Source organism: Gadus macrocephalus, chromosome 18, assembly GCF_031168955.1.
Source record: "Gadus macrocephalus chromosome 18, ASM3116895v1".
Taxonomy (NCBI): domain Eukaryota; kingdom Metazoa; phylum Chordata; class Actinopteri; order Gadiformes; family Gadidae; genus Gadus; species Gadus macrocephalus.
This window is the reverse complement of record NC_082399.1, coordinates 5,372,173-5,389,298: the sequence shown is the minus strand read 5'-3', so window position 1 is coordinate 5,389,298 and position 17,126 is coordinate 5,372,173. Positions and strand designations below refer to the sequence as shown.

Below are 17,126 nucleotides of genomic sequence, written 5' to 3'. Positions count from 1 at the left end.
TGTCGTTTTCATCAAATGAAACATAAGGGGTAACACTGTCGTTTTTTATCGGTCGTCATGAAAAAAACATAAGGGTCGATATTTATCAATTAAAACATAGGGGGTAACACTGTCGTTTTTATCAAATGAAACATGAGGGGTGACACTGTCGTTTTCATCAAATGAAACGTGAGGGGTAACACTGTCGTTTAATCAAATGAAACATAAGGGGTAACACTGTCGTTTTCATCAAATGAAACATAAGGGGTAACACTGTCGTTTTTTATCGGTCGTCATGAAAAAAACATAAGGGTCGATATTTATCAATTAAAACATAGGGGGTAACACTGTCGTTTTTATCAAATGAAACATGAGGGGTACCACTGTTGTTTTTTATTGGTCGTCATGAAAAAAACATAACGGGTAACACTGTCGATATTTATCAAATAAAACATAGGGGGCAACACTGTCGTTTTCATCAAATGAAACATAAGGGGTAACACTGTCGTTTTTTATCGGTCGTCACGAAAAAAACATAAGGGGTAACACTGTCGATATTTATCAAATAAAACATAGGGGGTAACACTGTCGTTTTTATCAAATGAAACATGAGGGGTGACACTGTCATTTTTCTTTGGTCGTCATGAAAAAGACCATAAGGGGTAACACTGTTGTTTTTAATTGGTCGTCATGAAAAAAAACATAAGGGGTAACACTGTTGTTTTTTTATTGGTCGTCATGAAAAAAACATAAGGGGTAACACTGTTGTTTTTTATTGGTCGTCATAAGAAAAAAACATAAGAGAAATATTAGAAATAAACACATACATTTTAATGTCATGTATATCCTCTTTATTGATGATTGATTGTTGTGTATTGTGTTCGCCTCAGTGGTGCAGTGGAGTGCATTCTGCCTAACCCCCTGGAGACAGGGGTTCAAGTCCGGTTGATGTCTTCTGTTGGAAGACTCTTATCTCAATTTCATGCGAATTATAAAGTCAATTATAACCTTTGTAATGGCGTAAACCGGTGTCTTGATGGTGCATTGTTAAGTTCGGAGGTTAACACTCTAAACAGCTCAGGTTCGGATCCCTGAAAAAACGTTGTCAGGGGTACCACTGTTGTTTTTTGTTGGTCAGCATGGAAAAAACATGAGGGGTAACTGTCGTTTTTTATCGGCCGTCAAGAAAAACATAAGGGGTAAGACTGTCGATATTTATCAAATAAAACATAGGGGGTACTACTGTTGCTTTTCTTTGGTTGTCATGAAAGAAACCACAAGGGGTAACAGTGTCATTTTTTTATTGGTCGTCATGAAAAAAAACATAAGGGGTAACACTGTTGTTTTTTATTGGTCGTCATGATAAAAAACATAAAGGTTAACACTGTTGTATTATCAATTAAAACATAGGGGGTAACACTGTCGTTTTTTTCAAATGAAGCATGAGGGTTGACACTGTCGTTTTTCTTTGGTCGTCATGAAAAAAACCATAAGGGGTAACACTGTTGTTTTTTATTGGTCGTCATGAAAAAAAACAAAAGGGGTAAGACCGTTGTTTTTTATTGGTCGTCATGAAAAAAAACATAAGGGGTAACACTGTCGTTTTTTATTCGTCGTCATGAAAAAAAACATAAGGGAAATAATAGAAATACACACACACATTTTAATGTCATGTAACCCCCTGGAGACTGGGGTTCAAGTCCGGTTGATGTCCTCCGTTGGAAGACTCTTATCTCTATTTCATGCGAATTATAAAGTCAAGTATAACCATTGTGTTGTCTTTATTCGGTGTCTTGATGGTGCATTGATTATTTCGGAGGTTAACACTCTGAACAGCTCAAGTACGGATCCCCGCAAATGCGTCGACAGAGGTAACACTATTTTTATTGGTCAACATGGAAAAAACATGAGGGGTAACTCTGTCGTTTTTTATCGGCCGTCATGAAATAAACATGAGGGGTAACACTGTCGATATTTATCAAATAAAACATAGGGGGTACCACTGTTGTTTTTCTTTGGTCGTCATGAAAAAAACCATAAGGGGTAACACTGTCGTTTTTTATTGGTCGTCATGAAAAAAAACAAAAGGGGTAACACTGTTGTTTTTTTATTGGTCGTCATGAAAAAAAACAAAAGGGGTACCACTGTTGTTTTTTATTGGTCGTCATGAAAAAAAACATAAGGGGTAACACTGTTGTTTTTTATTGGTCGTCATGAAAAAAACATAACGGGTAACACTGTCGATATTTATCAAATAAAACATAGGGGGCAACACTGTCGTTTTCATCAAATGAAACATAAGGGGTAACACTGTCGTTTTTTATCGGTCGTCACGAAAAAAACATAAGGGGTAACACTGTCGATATTTATCAAATAAAACATAGGGGGTAACACTGTCGTTTTTATCAAATGAAACATGAGGGGTGACACTGTCATTTTTCTTTGGTCGTCATGAAAAAGACCATAAGGGGTAACACTGTTGTTTTTAATTGGTCGTCATGAAAAAAAACATAAGGGGTAACACTGTTGTTTTTTTATTGGTCGTCATGAAAAAAACATAAGGGGTAACACTGTTGTTTTTTATTGGTCGTCATAAGAAAAAAACATAAGAGAAATATTAGAAATAAACACATACATTTTAATGTCATGTATATCCTCTTTATTGATGATTGATTGTTGTGTATTGTGTTCGCCTCAGTGGTGCAGTGGAGTGCATTCTGCCTAACCCCCTGGAGACAGGGGTTCAAGTCCGGTTGATGTCTTCTGTTGGAAGACTCTTATCTCAATTTCATGCGAATTATAAAGTCAATTATAACCTTTGTAATGGCGTAAACCGGTGTCTTGATGGTGCATTGTTAAGTTCGGAGGTTAACACTCTAAACAGCTCAGGTTCGGATCCCTGAAAAAACGTTGTCAGGGGTACCACTGTTGTTTTTTGTTGGTCAGCATGGAAAAAACATGAGGGGTAACTGTCGTTTTTTATCGGCCGTCAAGAAAAACATAAGGGGTAAGACTGTCGATATTTATCAAATAAAACATAGGGGGTACTACTGTTGCTTTTCTTTGGTTGTCATGAAAGAAACCACAAGGGGTAACAGTGTCATTTTTTTATTGGTCGTCATGAAAAAAAACATAAGGGGTAACACTGTTGTTTTTTATTGGTCGTCATGATAAAAAACATAAAGGTTAACACTGTTGTATTATCAATTAAAACATAGGGGGTAACACTGTCGTTTTTTTCAAATGAAGCATGAGGGTTGACACTGTCGTTTTTCTTTGGTCGTCATGAAAAAAACCATAAGGGGTAACACTGTTGTTTTTTATTGGTCGTCATGAAAAAAAACAAAAGGGGTAAGACCGTTGTTTTTTATTGGTCGTCATGAAAAAAAACATAAGGGGTAACACTGTCGTTTTTTATTCGTCGTCATGAAAAAAAACATAAGGGAAATAATAGAAATACACACACACATTTTAATGTCATGTAACCCCCTGGAGACTGGGGTTCAAGTCCGGTTGATGTCCTCCGTTGGAAGACTCTTATCTCTATTTCATGCGAATTATAAAGTCAAGTATAACCATTGTGTTGTCTTTATTCGGTGTCTTGATGGTGCATTGATTATTTCGGAGGTTAACACTCTGAACAGCTCAAGTACGGATCCCCGCAAATGCGTCGACAGAGGTAACACTATTTTTATTGGTCAACATGGAAAAAACATGAGGGGTAACTCTGTCGTTTTTTATCGGCCGTCATGAAATAAACATGAGGGGTAACACTGTCGATATTTATCAAATAAAACATAGGGGGTACCACTGTTGTTTTTCTTTGGTCGTCATGAAAAAAACCATAAGGGGTAACACTGTCGTTTTTTATTGGTCGTCATGAAAAAAAACAAAAGGGGTAACACTGTTGTTTTTTTATTGGTCGTCATGAAAAAAAACAAAAGGGGTAACACTGTCGTTTTTTATTGGTCGTCAGGAAAAAAAACAAAAGGGGTAACACTGTCGTTTTTTTATTGGTCGTCATGAAAAAAAACAAAAGGGGTAACACTGTTGTTTTTTATTGGTCGTCATGAAAAAAAACATAAGGGGTAACACTGTTGTTTTTTATCGGTCGTCATGAAAAAAAACATAAAGGGTAACACTGTTGTTTTTTATCGGTCGTCATGAAAAAAAACATAAGGGGTAACACTGTTGTTTTTTATCGGTCGTCATGAAAAAAAACATAAGGGGTAACACTGTTGTTTTTTATTGGTCGTCATGAAAAAATAAATAAGAGGTAAAACTGTTGTTTTTTATTGGTCGTCATGAAAAAAAACATAAGGGGTAACACTGTTGTTTTTTATTGGTCGTCATGAAAAAATAAATAAGGGGTAACACTGTTGTTTTTTTATTGGTCGTCATGAAAAAAAACATAAGGGGTAACACTGTTGTTTTTTATTGGTCGTCATGAAATAATAAATAAGGGGTAACACTGTTGTTTTTTTATTGGTCGTCATGAAAAAAAACATAAGGAGTAACACTGTCGTTTTTTATTGGTCGTCATGAAAAAAAACAAAAGGGGTAACACTGTCGTTTTTTTATTGGTCGTCATGAAAAAATACATAAGGGGTAATAGTGTCGATATTTATCAAATAAAACATAGGGGGTACCACTGTTGTTTTTCTTTGGTCGTCATGAAAGAAACCACAAGGGGTAACACTGTCGTTTTTTATTGGTCGTCAGGAAAAAAAACAAAAGGGGTAACACTGTCGTTTTTTTATTGGTCGTCATGAAAAAAAACATAAGGGGTAACACTGTCGTTTTTTATTGGTCGTCATGAAAAAAAACAAAAGGGGTAACACTGTCGTTTTTTTATTGGTCGTCATGAAAAAAAACATAAGGGGTAACACTGTTGTTTTTTATTGGTCGTCATGAAAAAAAACAAAAGGGGTAACACTGTTGTTTTTTTATTGGTCGTCATGAAAAAAAACAAAAGGGGTAACACTGTTGTTATTTTATTGGTCGTCATGAAAAAAAACATAAGGGGTAACACTGTTGTTTTTTTATTGGTCGTCATGAAAAAAAACATAAGGGGTAACACTGTTGTTTTTTATTGGTCGTCAGGAAAAAAAACAAAAGGGGTAACACTGTCTTTTTTTTATTGGTCGTCATGAAAAAAAACATAAGGGGTAACACTGTTGTTTTTTATTGGTCGTCAGGAAAAAAAACAAAAGGGGTAACACTGTCGTTTTTTTATTGGTCGTCATGAAAAAAAACATAAGGGGTAACACTGTTGTTTTTTATTGGTCGTCAGGAAAAAAAACAAAAGGGGTAACACTGTCGTTTTTTTATTGGTCGTCATGAAAAAAAACATAAGGGGTAACACCGTTGTTTTTATTGGTCGTCATGAAAAAAAAAATAAGGGGTAACACTGTTGTTTTTTATTGGTCGTCATGAAAAAATAAATAAGGGGTAACACTGTTGTTTTTTTATTGGTCGTCATGAAAAAAAACGTAAGGGGTAACACTTGTTTTTTATTGGTCGTCATGAAAAAATAAATAAGGGGTAACTCTGTTGTTTTTTTATTGGTCGTCATGAAAAAAAACATAAGGGGTAACACTGTCGTTTTTTATTGGTCGTCATGAAAAAATAAATAAGGGGTAACACTGTTGTTTTTTATTGGTCGTCATGAAAAAATAAATAAGGGGTAACACTGTTGTTTTTTTATTGGTCGTCATGAAAAAAAACATAAGGGGTAACACTGTTGTTTTTTATTGGTCGTCATGAAATAATAAATAAGGGGTAACACTGTTGTTTTTTTATTGGTCGTCATGAAAAAAAACATAAGGAGTAACACTGTCGTTTTTTATTGGTCGTCGTGAAAAAAAACAAAAGGGGTAACACTGTCGTTTTTTTATTGGTCGTCATGAAAAAAACCATAAGGGGTAATAGTGTCGATATTTATCAAATAAAACATAGGGGGTACCACTGTTGTTTTTCTTTGGTCGTCATGAAAGAAACCACAAGGGGTAACACTGTTGTTTTTTTATTGGTCGTCGTGAAAAAAAACATAAGGGGTAACACTGTTGTTTTTTTATTGGTCGTCATGAAAAAAAACATAAGGGGTAACACTGTTGTTTTTTATTGGTCGTCAGGAAAAAAACCAAAAGGGGTAACACTGTCGTTTTTTTATTGGTCGTCATGAAAAAAAACATAAGGGGTAACACCGTTGTTTTTATTGGTCGTCATGAAAAAAAACATAAGGGGGAACACTGTTGTTTTTTATTGGTCGTCATGAAAAAAAACATAAGGGGTAACACTGTTGTTTTTTATTGGTCGTCATGAAAAAATAAATAAGGGGTAACACTGTTGTTTTTTATTGGTCGTCATGAAAAAATAAATAAGGGGTAACACTGTTGTTTTTTTATTGGTCGTCATGAAAAAAAACATAAGGAGTAACACTGTCGTTTTTTATTGGTCGTCGTGAAAAAAAACCAAAGGGGTAACACTGTCGTTTTTTTATTGGTCGTCATGAAAAAAAACATAAGGGGTAATAGTGTCGATATTTATCAAATAAAACATAGGGGGTACCACTGTTGTTTTTCTTTGGTCGTCATGAAAGAAACCACAAGGGGTAACACTGTCGTTTTTTATTGGTCGTCAGGAAAAAAAACAAAAGGGGTAACACTGTCGTTTTTTTATTGGTCGTCATGAAAAAAAACATAAGGGGTAACACTGTCGTTTTTTATTGGTCGTCATAAAAAAAAAAAAAAGCGGTAACACTGTTATTTTTTATTGGTCGTCATGAAAAAAAACAAAAGGGGTAACACTGTTGTTTTTTTATTGGTCGTCATGAAAAAAAACAAAAGGGGTAACACTGTCGTTTTTTATTGGTCGTCATGAAAAAAAACAAAAGGGGTAACACTGTTGTTTTTATATTGGTCGTCATGAAAAAAAACATAAGGGGTAAAACTGTTGTTTTTTATTGGTCGTCATGAAAAAAAACATAAGGGGTAACACTGTTGTTTTTTTATTGGTCGTCATGAAAAAAAACATAAGGGGTAACAATGTTGTTTTTATTGGTCGTCATGAAAAAAAACATAAGGGGTAACACTGTCGTTTTTTATTGGTTGTCATGAAAAAATACATAAGGGGTAACACTGTCGTTTTTTTATTGGTCGTCATGAAAAAAAACATAAGGGGTAACACTGTCGTTTTTTATTGGTCGTCATGAAAAAAAACAAAAGGGGTAACACTGTCGTTTTTTTATTGGTCGTCATGAAAAAAAACATAAGGGGTAACACTGTCGTTTTTTATTGGTCGTCATGAAAAAAAACAAAAGGGGTAACACTGTTGTTTTTATATTGGTCGTCATGAAAAAAAACATAAGGGGTAAAACTGTTGTTTTTTATTGGTCGTCATGAAAAAAAACATAAGGGGTAACACTGTTGTTTTTTTATTGGTCGTCATGAAAAAAAACATAAGGGGTAACACTGTTGTCTTTATCAAATGAAACATGAGGGGTAACACTCTCGTTTTTATCCAATGAAACATAAGGGGTAACACTGTCTTTTTTTTATCGGTCGCCATGAAAAAAACATAAGGGGTAACACTGTCGTTTTTTTATTGGTCGTCATGAAAAAAAACGTAAGGGGTAACACTGTTGTTTTTTATTGGTTGTCATGAAAAAATACATAAGGGGTAACACTGTCGTTTTTTTATTGGTCGTCATGAAAAAAAACATAAGGGGTAACACTGTCGTTTTTTATTGGTCGTCATGAAAAAAAACAAAAGGGGTAACACTGTTGTTTTTATATTGGTCGTCATGAAAAAAAACATAAGGGGTAAAACTGTTGTTTTTTATTGGTCGTCATGAAAAAAAACATAAGGGGTAACACTGTTGTTTTTTATTGGTCGTCAGGAAAAAAAACAAAAGGGGTAACACTGTCGTTTTTTTATTGGTCGTCATGAAAAAAAACATAAGGGGTAACAATGTTGTTTTTATTGGTCGTCATGAAAAAAAACATAAGGGGTAACACCGTTGTTTTTTATTGGTCATCATGAAAAAATATATAAGGGGTAACTCTGTTGTTTTTTTATTGGTCGTCATGAAAAAAAACATAAGGGGTAACACTGTTGTTTTTTATTGGTCATCATGAAAAAATATATAAGGGGTAACTCTGTTGTTTTTTTATTGGTCGTCATGAAAAAAAACATAAGGGGTAACACTGTTGTTTTTTATTGGTCGTCATGAAAAAATAAATAAGGGGTAACACTGTTGTTTTTTTATTGGTCGTCATGAAAAAAAACATAGGGGGTAACACTGTTGTTTTTTATTGTTCGTCATGAAAAAATAAATAAGGTGTAACTCTGTTGTTTTTTTATTGGTCGTCATGAAAAAAAACCAAAGGAGTAACACTGTTGTTTTGTTATTGGTCGTCATGAAAAAAAACATGAGGGGTAACACTGTTGTTTTTTATTGGTCATCATGAAAAAATAAATAAGGGGTAACACTGTTGTTTTTTATTGGTCGTCATGAAAAAATAAATAAGGGGTAACACTGTTGTTTTTTTATTGGTCGTCATGAAAAAAAACATAAGGGGTAACACTGTTGTCTTTATCAAATGAAACATGAGGGGTAACACTCTCGTTTTTATCCAATGAAACATAAGGGGTAACACTGTCTTTTTTTTATCGGTCGCCATGAAAAAAACATAAGGGGTAACACTGTCGTTTTTTTATTGGTCGTCATGAAAAAAAACGTAAGGGGTAACACTGTTGTTTTTTATTGGTTGTCATGAAAAAATACATAAGGGGTAACACTGTCGTTTTTTTATTGGTCGTCATGAAAAAAAACATAAGGGGTAACACTGTCGTTTTTTATTGGTCGTCATGAAAAAAAACAAAAGGGGTAACACTGTCGTTTTTTTATTGGTCGTCATGAAAAAAAACATAAGGGGTAACACTGTCGTTTTTTATTGGTCGTCATGAAAAAAAACAAAAGGGGTAACACTGTTGTTTTTATATTGGTCGTCATGAAAAAAAACATAAGGGGTAAAACTGTTGTTTTTTATTGGTCGTCATGAAAAAAAACATAAGGGGTAACACTGTTGTTTTTTTATTGGTCGTCATGAAAAAAAACATAAGGGGTAACAATGTTGTTTTTATTGGTCGTCATGAAAAAAAACATAGGGGGTAACACTGTTGTTTTTTATTGTTCGTCATGAAAAAATAAATAAGGTGTAACTCTGTTGTTTTTTTATTGGTCGTCATGAAAAAAAACATAAGGGGTAACACTGTCGTTTTTTATTGGTCGTCATGAAAAAAAACCAAAGGAGTAACACTGTTGTTTTGTTATTGGTCGTCATGAAAAAAAACATAAGGGGTAACACTGTTGTTTTTTATTGGTCATCATGAAAAAATAAATAAGGGGTAACACTGTTGATTTTTATTGGTCGTCATGAAAAAATAAATAAGGGGTAACACTGTTGTCTTTATCAAATGAAACATGAGGGGTAACACTCTCGTTTTTATCCAATGAAACATAAGGGGTAACACTGTCTTTTTTTTATCGGTCGCCATGAAAAAAACATAAGGGGTAACACTGTCGTTTTTTTATTGGTCGTCATGAAAAAAAACGTAAGGGGTAACACTGTTGTTTTTTATTGGTTGTCATGAAAAAATACATAAGGGGTAACACTGTCGTTTTTTTATTGGTCGTCATGAAAAAAAACATAAGGGGTAACACTGTCGTTTTTTATTGGTCGTCATGAAAAAAAACAAAAGGGGTAACACTGTCGTTTTTTTATTGGTCGTCATGAAAAAAAACATAAGAGGTAACACTGTCGTTTTTTATTGGTCGTCATGAAAAAAAACAAAAGGGGTAACACTGTTGTTTTTTTATTGGTCGTCATGAAAAAAAACATAGGCGGTAACACTGTTGTTTTTTATTGGTCGTCATGAAAAAATACATAAGGGGTATCATTGTTGTTTTTTTATTGGTCGTCGTGAAAAAAAACATAAGGGGTAACGCTGTTGTCTTTATCAAATGAAACATGAGGGGTAACACTGTTGTTTTTACTGATCGTCATGAAAAAAAACATAAGTGGTAACGCTGTTGTCTTTATCAAATGAAACATAAGGGGTAACACTGTTGTTTTTATTGGTCGTCATGAAAAAAAACATAAGGGGTAACACTGTTGTTTTTTATTGGTCGTCATGAAAAAATAAATTAGGGGTAACACTGTTGTTTTTTTATTGGTCGTCATGAAAAAAAACATAAGGGGTAACACTGTTGTTTTTTTATTGGTCGTCATGAAAAAAAACATAGGGGGTAACACTGTCGTTTTTTATTGGTCATCATGAAAAAATAAATAAGGGGTAACACTGTTGTTTTTTTATTGGTCGTCATGAAAAAAAACATAAGGGGTAACACTGTTGTTTTTTATTGGTCGTCATGAAAAAATAAATAAGGGGTAACACTGTTGTTTTTTTATTGGTCGTCATGAAAAAAAACATAAGGGGTAACACTGTTGTCTTTATCAAATGAAACATGAGGGGTAACACTCTCGTTTTTATCCAATGAAACATAAGGGGTAACACTGTCTTTTTTTTATCGGTCGCCATGAAAAAAACATAAGGGGTAACACTGTTGTTTTTTATTGGTCGTCATGAAAAAAAACCTAAGGGGTAACACTGTCGTTTTTTTATTGGTCGTCATGAAAAAAAACGTAAGGGGTAACACTGTTGTTTTTTATTGGTTGTCATGAAAAAATACATAAGGGGTAACACTGTCGTTTTTTTATTGGTCGTCATGAAAAAAAACATAAGGGGTAACACTGTTGTCTTTATCAAATGAATCATGAGGGGTAACACTGTCGTTTTTATCAAATGAAACATAAGGGGTATGTGTGTGTGTGTGTGTGTGTGTGTGTGTGTGTGTGTGTGTGTGTGTGTGTGTGTGTGTGTGTGTGTGTGTGTGTGTGTGTGTGTGTGTGTGTGTGTGTGTGTGTGTGTGTGCGTGTCTGCGCGCGTGTGTGTGCGCTTGCGTGTGTGCGCATGTATGTACGTGTGTGTGCGTGCGTGTGTGTTTGTGTGCGTGTGTGTGCTCGCGTGCGTGCGAATGTGTGTACGTGCCTCCAAATGGTTCTACGTCAGAGACAGTTCCATTCATGGATTGCTTCAACATTGCTGGAAAGCCACACTAAACGGAGCGCCTATGTCACTGTGTTAACCTACAGCGTAGCTAAAGTGAACGACCCTCCCCCAATCCAGCAAGCCCCCACCCCGCTTCATATTCGTCATCCTCCTCATCCTCTCCTCACGAGCGCTGTCCGCGGTGCTGATGTCGTTGTGACGTCGGCGATCACACACACTGCAATTAAAGTGGTGTCGTATCAAGTGAGTCACGGAGTTATAGAGGCGAGTGTGTAGCCCCTCGTGACGATCATTGATATTGTTGGTCGTCTCCTTGAGCAAAACGGGACAAAGAGGGTGAGAGAGAGACAGGGGCACAGATTGAGAGAGAGGGGGACAGAGTGAGAGAGAGAGAGAGAGAGAGAGAGAGTGAGAGAGAGCGTGGGGAAGGATAGACATTGTCGAGATATAGACGGACTTCTTCAGCGTACTTCATCGGCTGAAGACTCGGAAAGACAGGATGGAGAGGATGGAATCCATGGAGCCCATCTCGGCGCTCTACACGACGGATTACCCCGAGATCCACCCGGAGGAGAGCTGTCGCTCCGCCGGCAGCCCGCTGGGCTCTCCGTCCGCGCCGTCCTACAACGAGGATCTGATGCACAAGGTGGGCTTAGTGATGGCATGGGCCCTACTTGTTGATACGTCGACGTTTGAGCTCGTGTTTTATTAAATATTTGTGAAGGACTGTCTACTTATTCTTTATTTACAGCGGTCGTCTGTGTACCCCTGATCTCGTTGGTGATGTCTATTTGATTACGTGTCACAGTTTAATGTTAATGTTTATGACCGGTTACTTCACTCGATCAAACTTCCAAGTTAAGATTGCTTTGATTGATATTCGGTATTGGTCTGTAATACCCTTCTGTTACCATGCAGATTACACATACATGTATATGGACACACATATAGTACACATACATATACTATTCAGTCCTGGGAACTCAGACCATTCATGTATTTATTTGGTCTGTCCATGTAAACAAAATTGTTTTACACAGCAATTATGGTCTGTCTGTCCGTCTGTCTGTCTGTCTATCTGTCTGTCTGTCTCATGTTTATGAGGTCTGGCAGAATTGGGAGGCTAACTGTGGTTTGTCCTTGCTTCTTGACAAACGGTACAAACACAAACATTTTCCTTTGACCATTTTCAATTGTAATTATTGTAAGGTGCTTGTTTAATAACTCTTATGGAATCTGGTGTATAAAATTCAGTCTTAAAGAAAGGGAGAGACGACATTCTGATGACCCCGCAAACTGTCTCTTTTTCTCAGTCACGACCGGTCTGGGAGGAAGGAAGGAAGGCTATTTACAAACACATCTAACACTGCCCCGCCCCCTGCCCCCCCCCCCCCCCCCCTCCTCTCTCTCTCTCTCTCTCTCGCTCTCTCTCTCTCTCTCTCTCTCTCTCTCGCTTGTTCTCCATCTTTCCTAATTCCTGAACATCTGCTGTTTCCATCTAATTGCACCTTCTCTCTGGGGGAGCGGAGGAGGAGAGGAGGGGGTGTTACATTGCAGGCTCACTCTCCATCTGACCTACTCCGTCCCCATCACCTTTTCCGTAACCTAGGGTGACTCTATCCCAGCATCCATCTCAAAGCACCACTATGGGGGGTTCTAGTGCTTAGAGTGTTAGTAGTTGGAAATCCATGGCAATAGAAACTGTAATCATTTATAAATAATATTGCTAATAACGCTCATGTCCGTTCTGCAATGATTTTACATCTCCGCCGTTCGGTCGTTCTGTGACCTTCAGATGGTTTCAAGTTTCTTCCTCGGAAGGCAAAGTGTGTGATATCATATTCCCCATCTGTTGAAGGAGCCGACAGCCAAAATTCTTCCAGATCCCGCAGCTCGAATTTACCAAGTCGTTGTTCACTCGCCCCCATGCTATTTTGGTTGTTCACAAGGTGTAGCTGCTTTATTGTGTGTGTGTGTGTGTGTGTGTGTGTGTGTGTGTGTGTGTGTGTGTGTGTGTGTGTGTGTGTGTGTGTGTGTGTGTGTGTGTGTGTGTGTGTGTGTGTGTTTGTGTGTGTGTGTGTGTGTGTGTGTGTGTGTTTCGGGATTTTTCTCCAAAAGGTCTCCAGGTCAATATTCTCATCATCACGTTACTCGTGTTGAGGTCAAACAGCTGCCCCTGCTGGCCGTGTCTCGTCATTACGCGATGCATAGGTCAATCTGCCGGCCTTATCTCCCTGTCTTGCGTATCGAAGAACCACTTACTCTCTTCAAACTAAACTGACATCGCATGAGAACCGTGTGTTGAAAAGCTTACAGTCGATTTAAAGTTCAAGGTAGTGTTTCCCTCGCGCTCATTACAGAATGTCAATGAAAAGCGTTTAGTGTGTTCACCTTTCATCTAGTGCTTCGTGAATATTAAAAGAGATAAAACAAGGTAGTGAATGTGTGACCAATCATTGTGTTACTATAATTGTTGAGTCATGCGGTATGGCTGCCATTGTTAGTATTATAAGCTGATAAGATGCAGAAATGCAGACTCACTTTTAAGACAAATTACATGGCAAAAAATATTTATTAATCAGTGCGTTTATTGGCTTGTAACCGGTGTGTGTGTGTGTGTGTGTGTGTGTGTGTGTGTGTGTGTGTGTGTGTGTGTGTGTGTGTGTGTGTGTGTGTGTGTGTGTGTGTGTGTGTGTGTGTGTTGTGCAGACCATCCTGGTGGGGGACAGTGGCGTGGGGAAGACGTCCCTGCTGGTCCAGTTCGATCAGGGGAAGTTCATCCCTGGGTCCTTCTCCGCCACCGTGGGCATCGGCTTCACGGTTCGTCACTTTCACTTTCCATTTGTTTGTGAATTCAATTTCTCACCAAATACTATGCATACTATGTATAATAATCTCTTTCTTTTGTTCTGTCATTTCCCACTCAGAATAAAGAGGTGACTGTAGACAACGTGAAGGTGAAACTACAGGTCTGTATCTTCATGTGTACTATAGTTGAGGCAATTGTACTACTTTTATGTCATCCTCTGCTGTGTAAATACTGTCAAGATGTCCTTGCATGGTTGCCTTTGAGACCTGCGTATGCGTATTTGTGTGTGTGTGTGTGTGTGTGTGTGTGTGCGTATATGTGTATGTGCGTGTGCGTTTGTGCGTGTGCTTGTGCATGCTAAGTGATAAGAGGGATGTGTTTCTGCTCTCAGATCTGGGACACTGCAGGACAGGAGCGGTTCCGGAGTGTAACTCACGCGTACTACCGTGACGCCCAGGGTGAGAGAACCAGTGGGCAGCACCTCCTCCTCTTAATGGTCACCCTCCACTTGGGAAGTGGGGTGGACGTGTACATATTAATAATAACCACACACCCCCGGTAAACAGCTCGGGTTCATGCTGTCCATACATCTTACTCATCCCTTCCTCGCTCTCTTCCTCCTCCTCCTCCTCCTCCTCCTCAAAGCCCTCCTCCTACTCTATGACATCACCAGCAAGACATCCTTCGACAACATCAGGGTGAGTCTGGGGGCTGCTCTGTGAATCATGAGGAACCTCTAGAACACTTTGTACCAACCTATTTATCTATTTATCTATCTATCTCCAGGCCTGGTTAACAGAGATCCATGAGTATGCACAGAGGGACATAGTCATCATGTTGCTGGGCAACAAGGTGAGGAATGACTGGATGAGTTTTCTCCAAGTAAAGGGTAAGCACTTAGAAAAGAAGTGGTTGGATATTTTTGATTATATGTGCATATATATACAGACAACAATTATCCAACCACGTCTCACACGGTGTATACATATATATATATACACACATATATACACATGATATATATAATAAATGTGATAAAAACTAATATCAAGCCATGTCTCAAAAAGTATATATATATATACTTTTTTTTAATATATAACAGCACCATTATTTTGTTTTTTATTTTGTTTTGTAAATTAATGTTTGCGATTGACCAAGAACCAGTGGGGACCAAATGGCCTATGTTGTGTTCCTCCAACAGGCTGACATGGCCGGTGAAAGGGCGATCAGGAGGGTGGAGGGAGAAAACCTTGCCAGGGTATGGATGAACAGATCACAAGTTGTCTTAAAGCAGTTGTAGGGCACGATTTGAGAGTTTTACAGATACAGCAGAAGAGAGCAAGATTTGGAATTTAAACAAATGCAGAATGTCTTGCAATCACAAACCTGTGATTGACAGGCAAGATGGATTCCTTGAACGGGGAAGAGATGCCCGGTCAGATATTAGCCAGAAACAATCTCAATCGTGTTATACAGAGGCTGTTTAATATAATTGAAACTAGGTCATTGCTATGGGATTTCTAAGAAATTACACTCAAATAAAAGTCAATGTTGATGTTTTTGTTCTCCTCTCCCTATTCCCCCTCTCCCTTTTCCTCCAGGAGTACTGTGTTCCCTTCATGGAGACTAGTGCAAAGACTGGAGTGAATGTGGAGATGGCTTTCATTTCAGTGGCCAAGTGCGTTCTTCCTAAACACAGTGACAATGACTAATTTAACTCAACGCTCGGTGGAAACAAAGAAAGTGAAAGTCCTCTCCCACATCATGGGCAGATATGTTGACTCAGAATACTTTGAACTTTTACTTCATGAAAATTTGATTTGACCAGGAGTACTTGTACTTTTGGCCTATGCTGGAATTGGGTTTTGTCAAATTGTGCCTCTCCCAGAAGAAACAGGATATTGCAGCAGCATCAGGTTCAAGTTCATTTTACGGCTGTTTGTTTAGAAAATAAGGAACCCTGCCTAATGTTCACATTTACCTTGTCCTCCAAACATAACCAATGTGATCCCTTTTAGAAACATTTCCACCATAACATATTTCAGTTTAACCCAGGCGTGAACCCGGTCACAGAAAGAGTCTTAAACCGACTGCTGTGCAAGGCTTCAAATCTGTTCCGTGCCTCTGTGGAAAGGGATACCACTGTAGAACAAAGGCAAAAACTGAATGGGAAAACATTGTCATTAATGTTAGTTTATCAAAGACAGTGTGTTGTTATGTTTTGAATACAGATGAATATAGCCTACAAGGACGGTGTGCATTACAAATAGCAAACAGAATGGTTCCGTGCGTTCTTTAACGTGCCCATCTCTTGGCTTCCAGGGAACTGAAACGCAGATCGGTACGGCGCCCGGACGAGCTAACCTTCCAGATCCACCAGTACGTCGAGGCAGAGGAGCCGAAGCTTACCTGCTGCAGCTACTTCTAGCTTCTAAACCGCTATAGGACACCAGACCCCCCTTCAGATACTTCTAGCTGCTAAACAGTTAGGCACCAACCCCCTTCAGATACTTCTAGCTGCTAAACCTCTAGGCCCCGGCCCCCCCTCAGATACTTCTAGCTGCTAAACCGCTAGGCACCAGACCCTCCTTCAGATACTTCTAAAAGCTAAACCTCCAGGCTCCATCTCCATCTCACCCACTTTGAACAACTAAACCTATAGGCTCGACCTTTCTCTCATCTGCTTTTAACAGCTAACCCTCTGGCCTCCACCTCCGTTTTAGCTACCTTTAACAGCTAAACCTCTGGCCTACAGCTCCATCTCAGCTACCTTTAACAGCTAAACCTCTGGCCTACAGCTCCATCTCAGCTACCTTTAATAGCTTAACCTCTTGTCTCCAGCACCAGCTCTCGTTCACTCCTGGGAACGTCCTTCAATGGCTCACCAAACAAGGCACCGCTCATCTGGACAAGGTCAGGGGGTTAGAAATTGACAGGGCGGGGCGGGGGGGGGGAAACGTACCAGAACCATATTTGAAGTGAAGGAGCAATGGCAAACAGACCGTACACCTCTCCTAAATCAGACAACAGGTTTGAGTGACTTTTTAATTCTCCACTCTTTCAAAAATGGAGGATGTGCTGTTTCCCGAAGACAGCCCCAGGATTGACAAGTGCACCTTCTCATGCTGAGTGCAGACGGACTCACACAGCGATCGTACACTCGGGCCTCTGATCAAGAGCCAGGCTCACGGACACAAGTCAG

General features: G+C 38.4%; 1 protein-coding gene and 1 long non-coding RNA gene across 2 annotated transcripts; one reads left to right on the top strand and one right to left on the bottom strand.

Annotated features, from left to right (window-relative positions):
* Positions 1 to 10,877: 10,877 nt before the first annotated feature.
* Positions 10,878 to 11,724, bottom strand: LOC132446392 (uncharacterized). Its single transcript, XR_009522830.1, has 2 exons — positions 11,586 to 11,724; positions 10,878 to 11,427 (listed from the first exon to the last, which is right to left on the bottom strand). It is a non-coding gene; the product is annotated as an uncharacterized LOC132446392 (long non-coding RNA).
* LOC132446391 (ras-related protein Rab-37-like) lies at positions 11,615 to 17,120 on the top strand. Its single transcript, XM_060036650.1, has 9 exons — positions 11,615 to 11,761; positions 13,825 to 13,935; positions 14,043 to 14,084; positions 14,316 to 14,382; positions 14,570 to 14,622; positions 14,711 to 14,776; positions 15,126 to 15,182; positions 15,526 to 15,602; positions 16,247 to 17,120. Exons 1-9 carry the CDS (start codon positions 11,615 to 11,617, stop codon positions 16,350 to 16,352), a joined length of 726 nt encoding a protein of 241 aa, XP_059892633.1. The 3' UTR covers positions 16,353 to 17,120.
* The last annotated feature ends 6 nt before the right edge of the window (positions 17,121 to 17,126 follow it).

Bases quoted from the DNA above. Each gene is read 5' to 3' on its own strand.
- LOC132446391 (XM_060036650.1), top strand. From the start codon at position 11,615: ATGGAGAGGATGGAATCCATGGAGCCCATCTCGGCGCTCTACACGACG. The intron at 14,085-14,315 runs GTCTGTATCTTC...TTCTGCTCTCAG, and splicing joins ACGTGAAGGTGAAACTACAG to ATCTGGGACACTGCAGGACA. The intron at 15,603-16,246 runs GTGCGTTCTTCC...CTTGGCTTCCAG, and splicing joins GCTTTCATTTCAGTGGCCAA to GGAACTGAAACGCAGATCGG.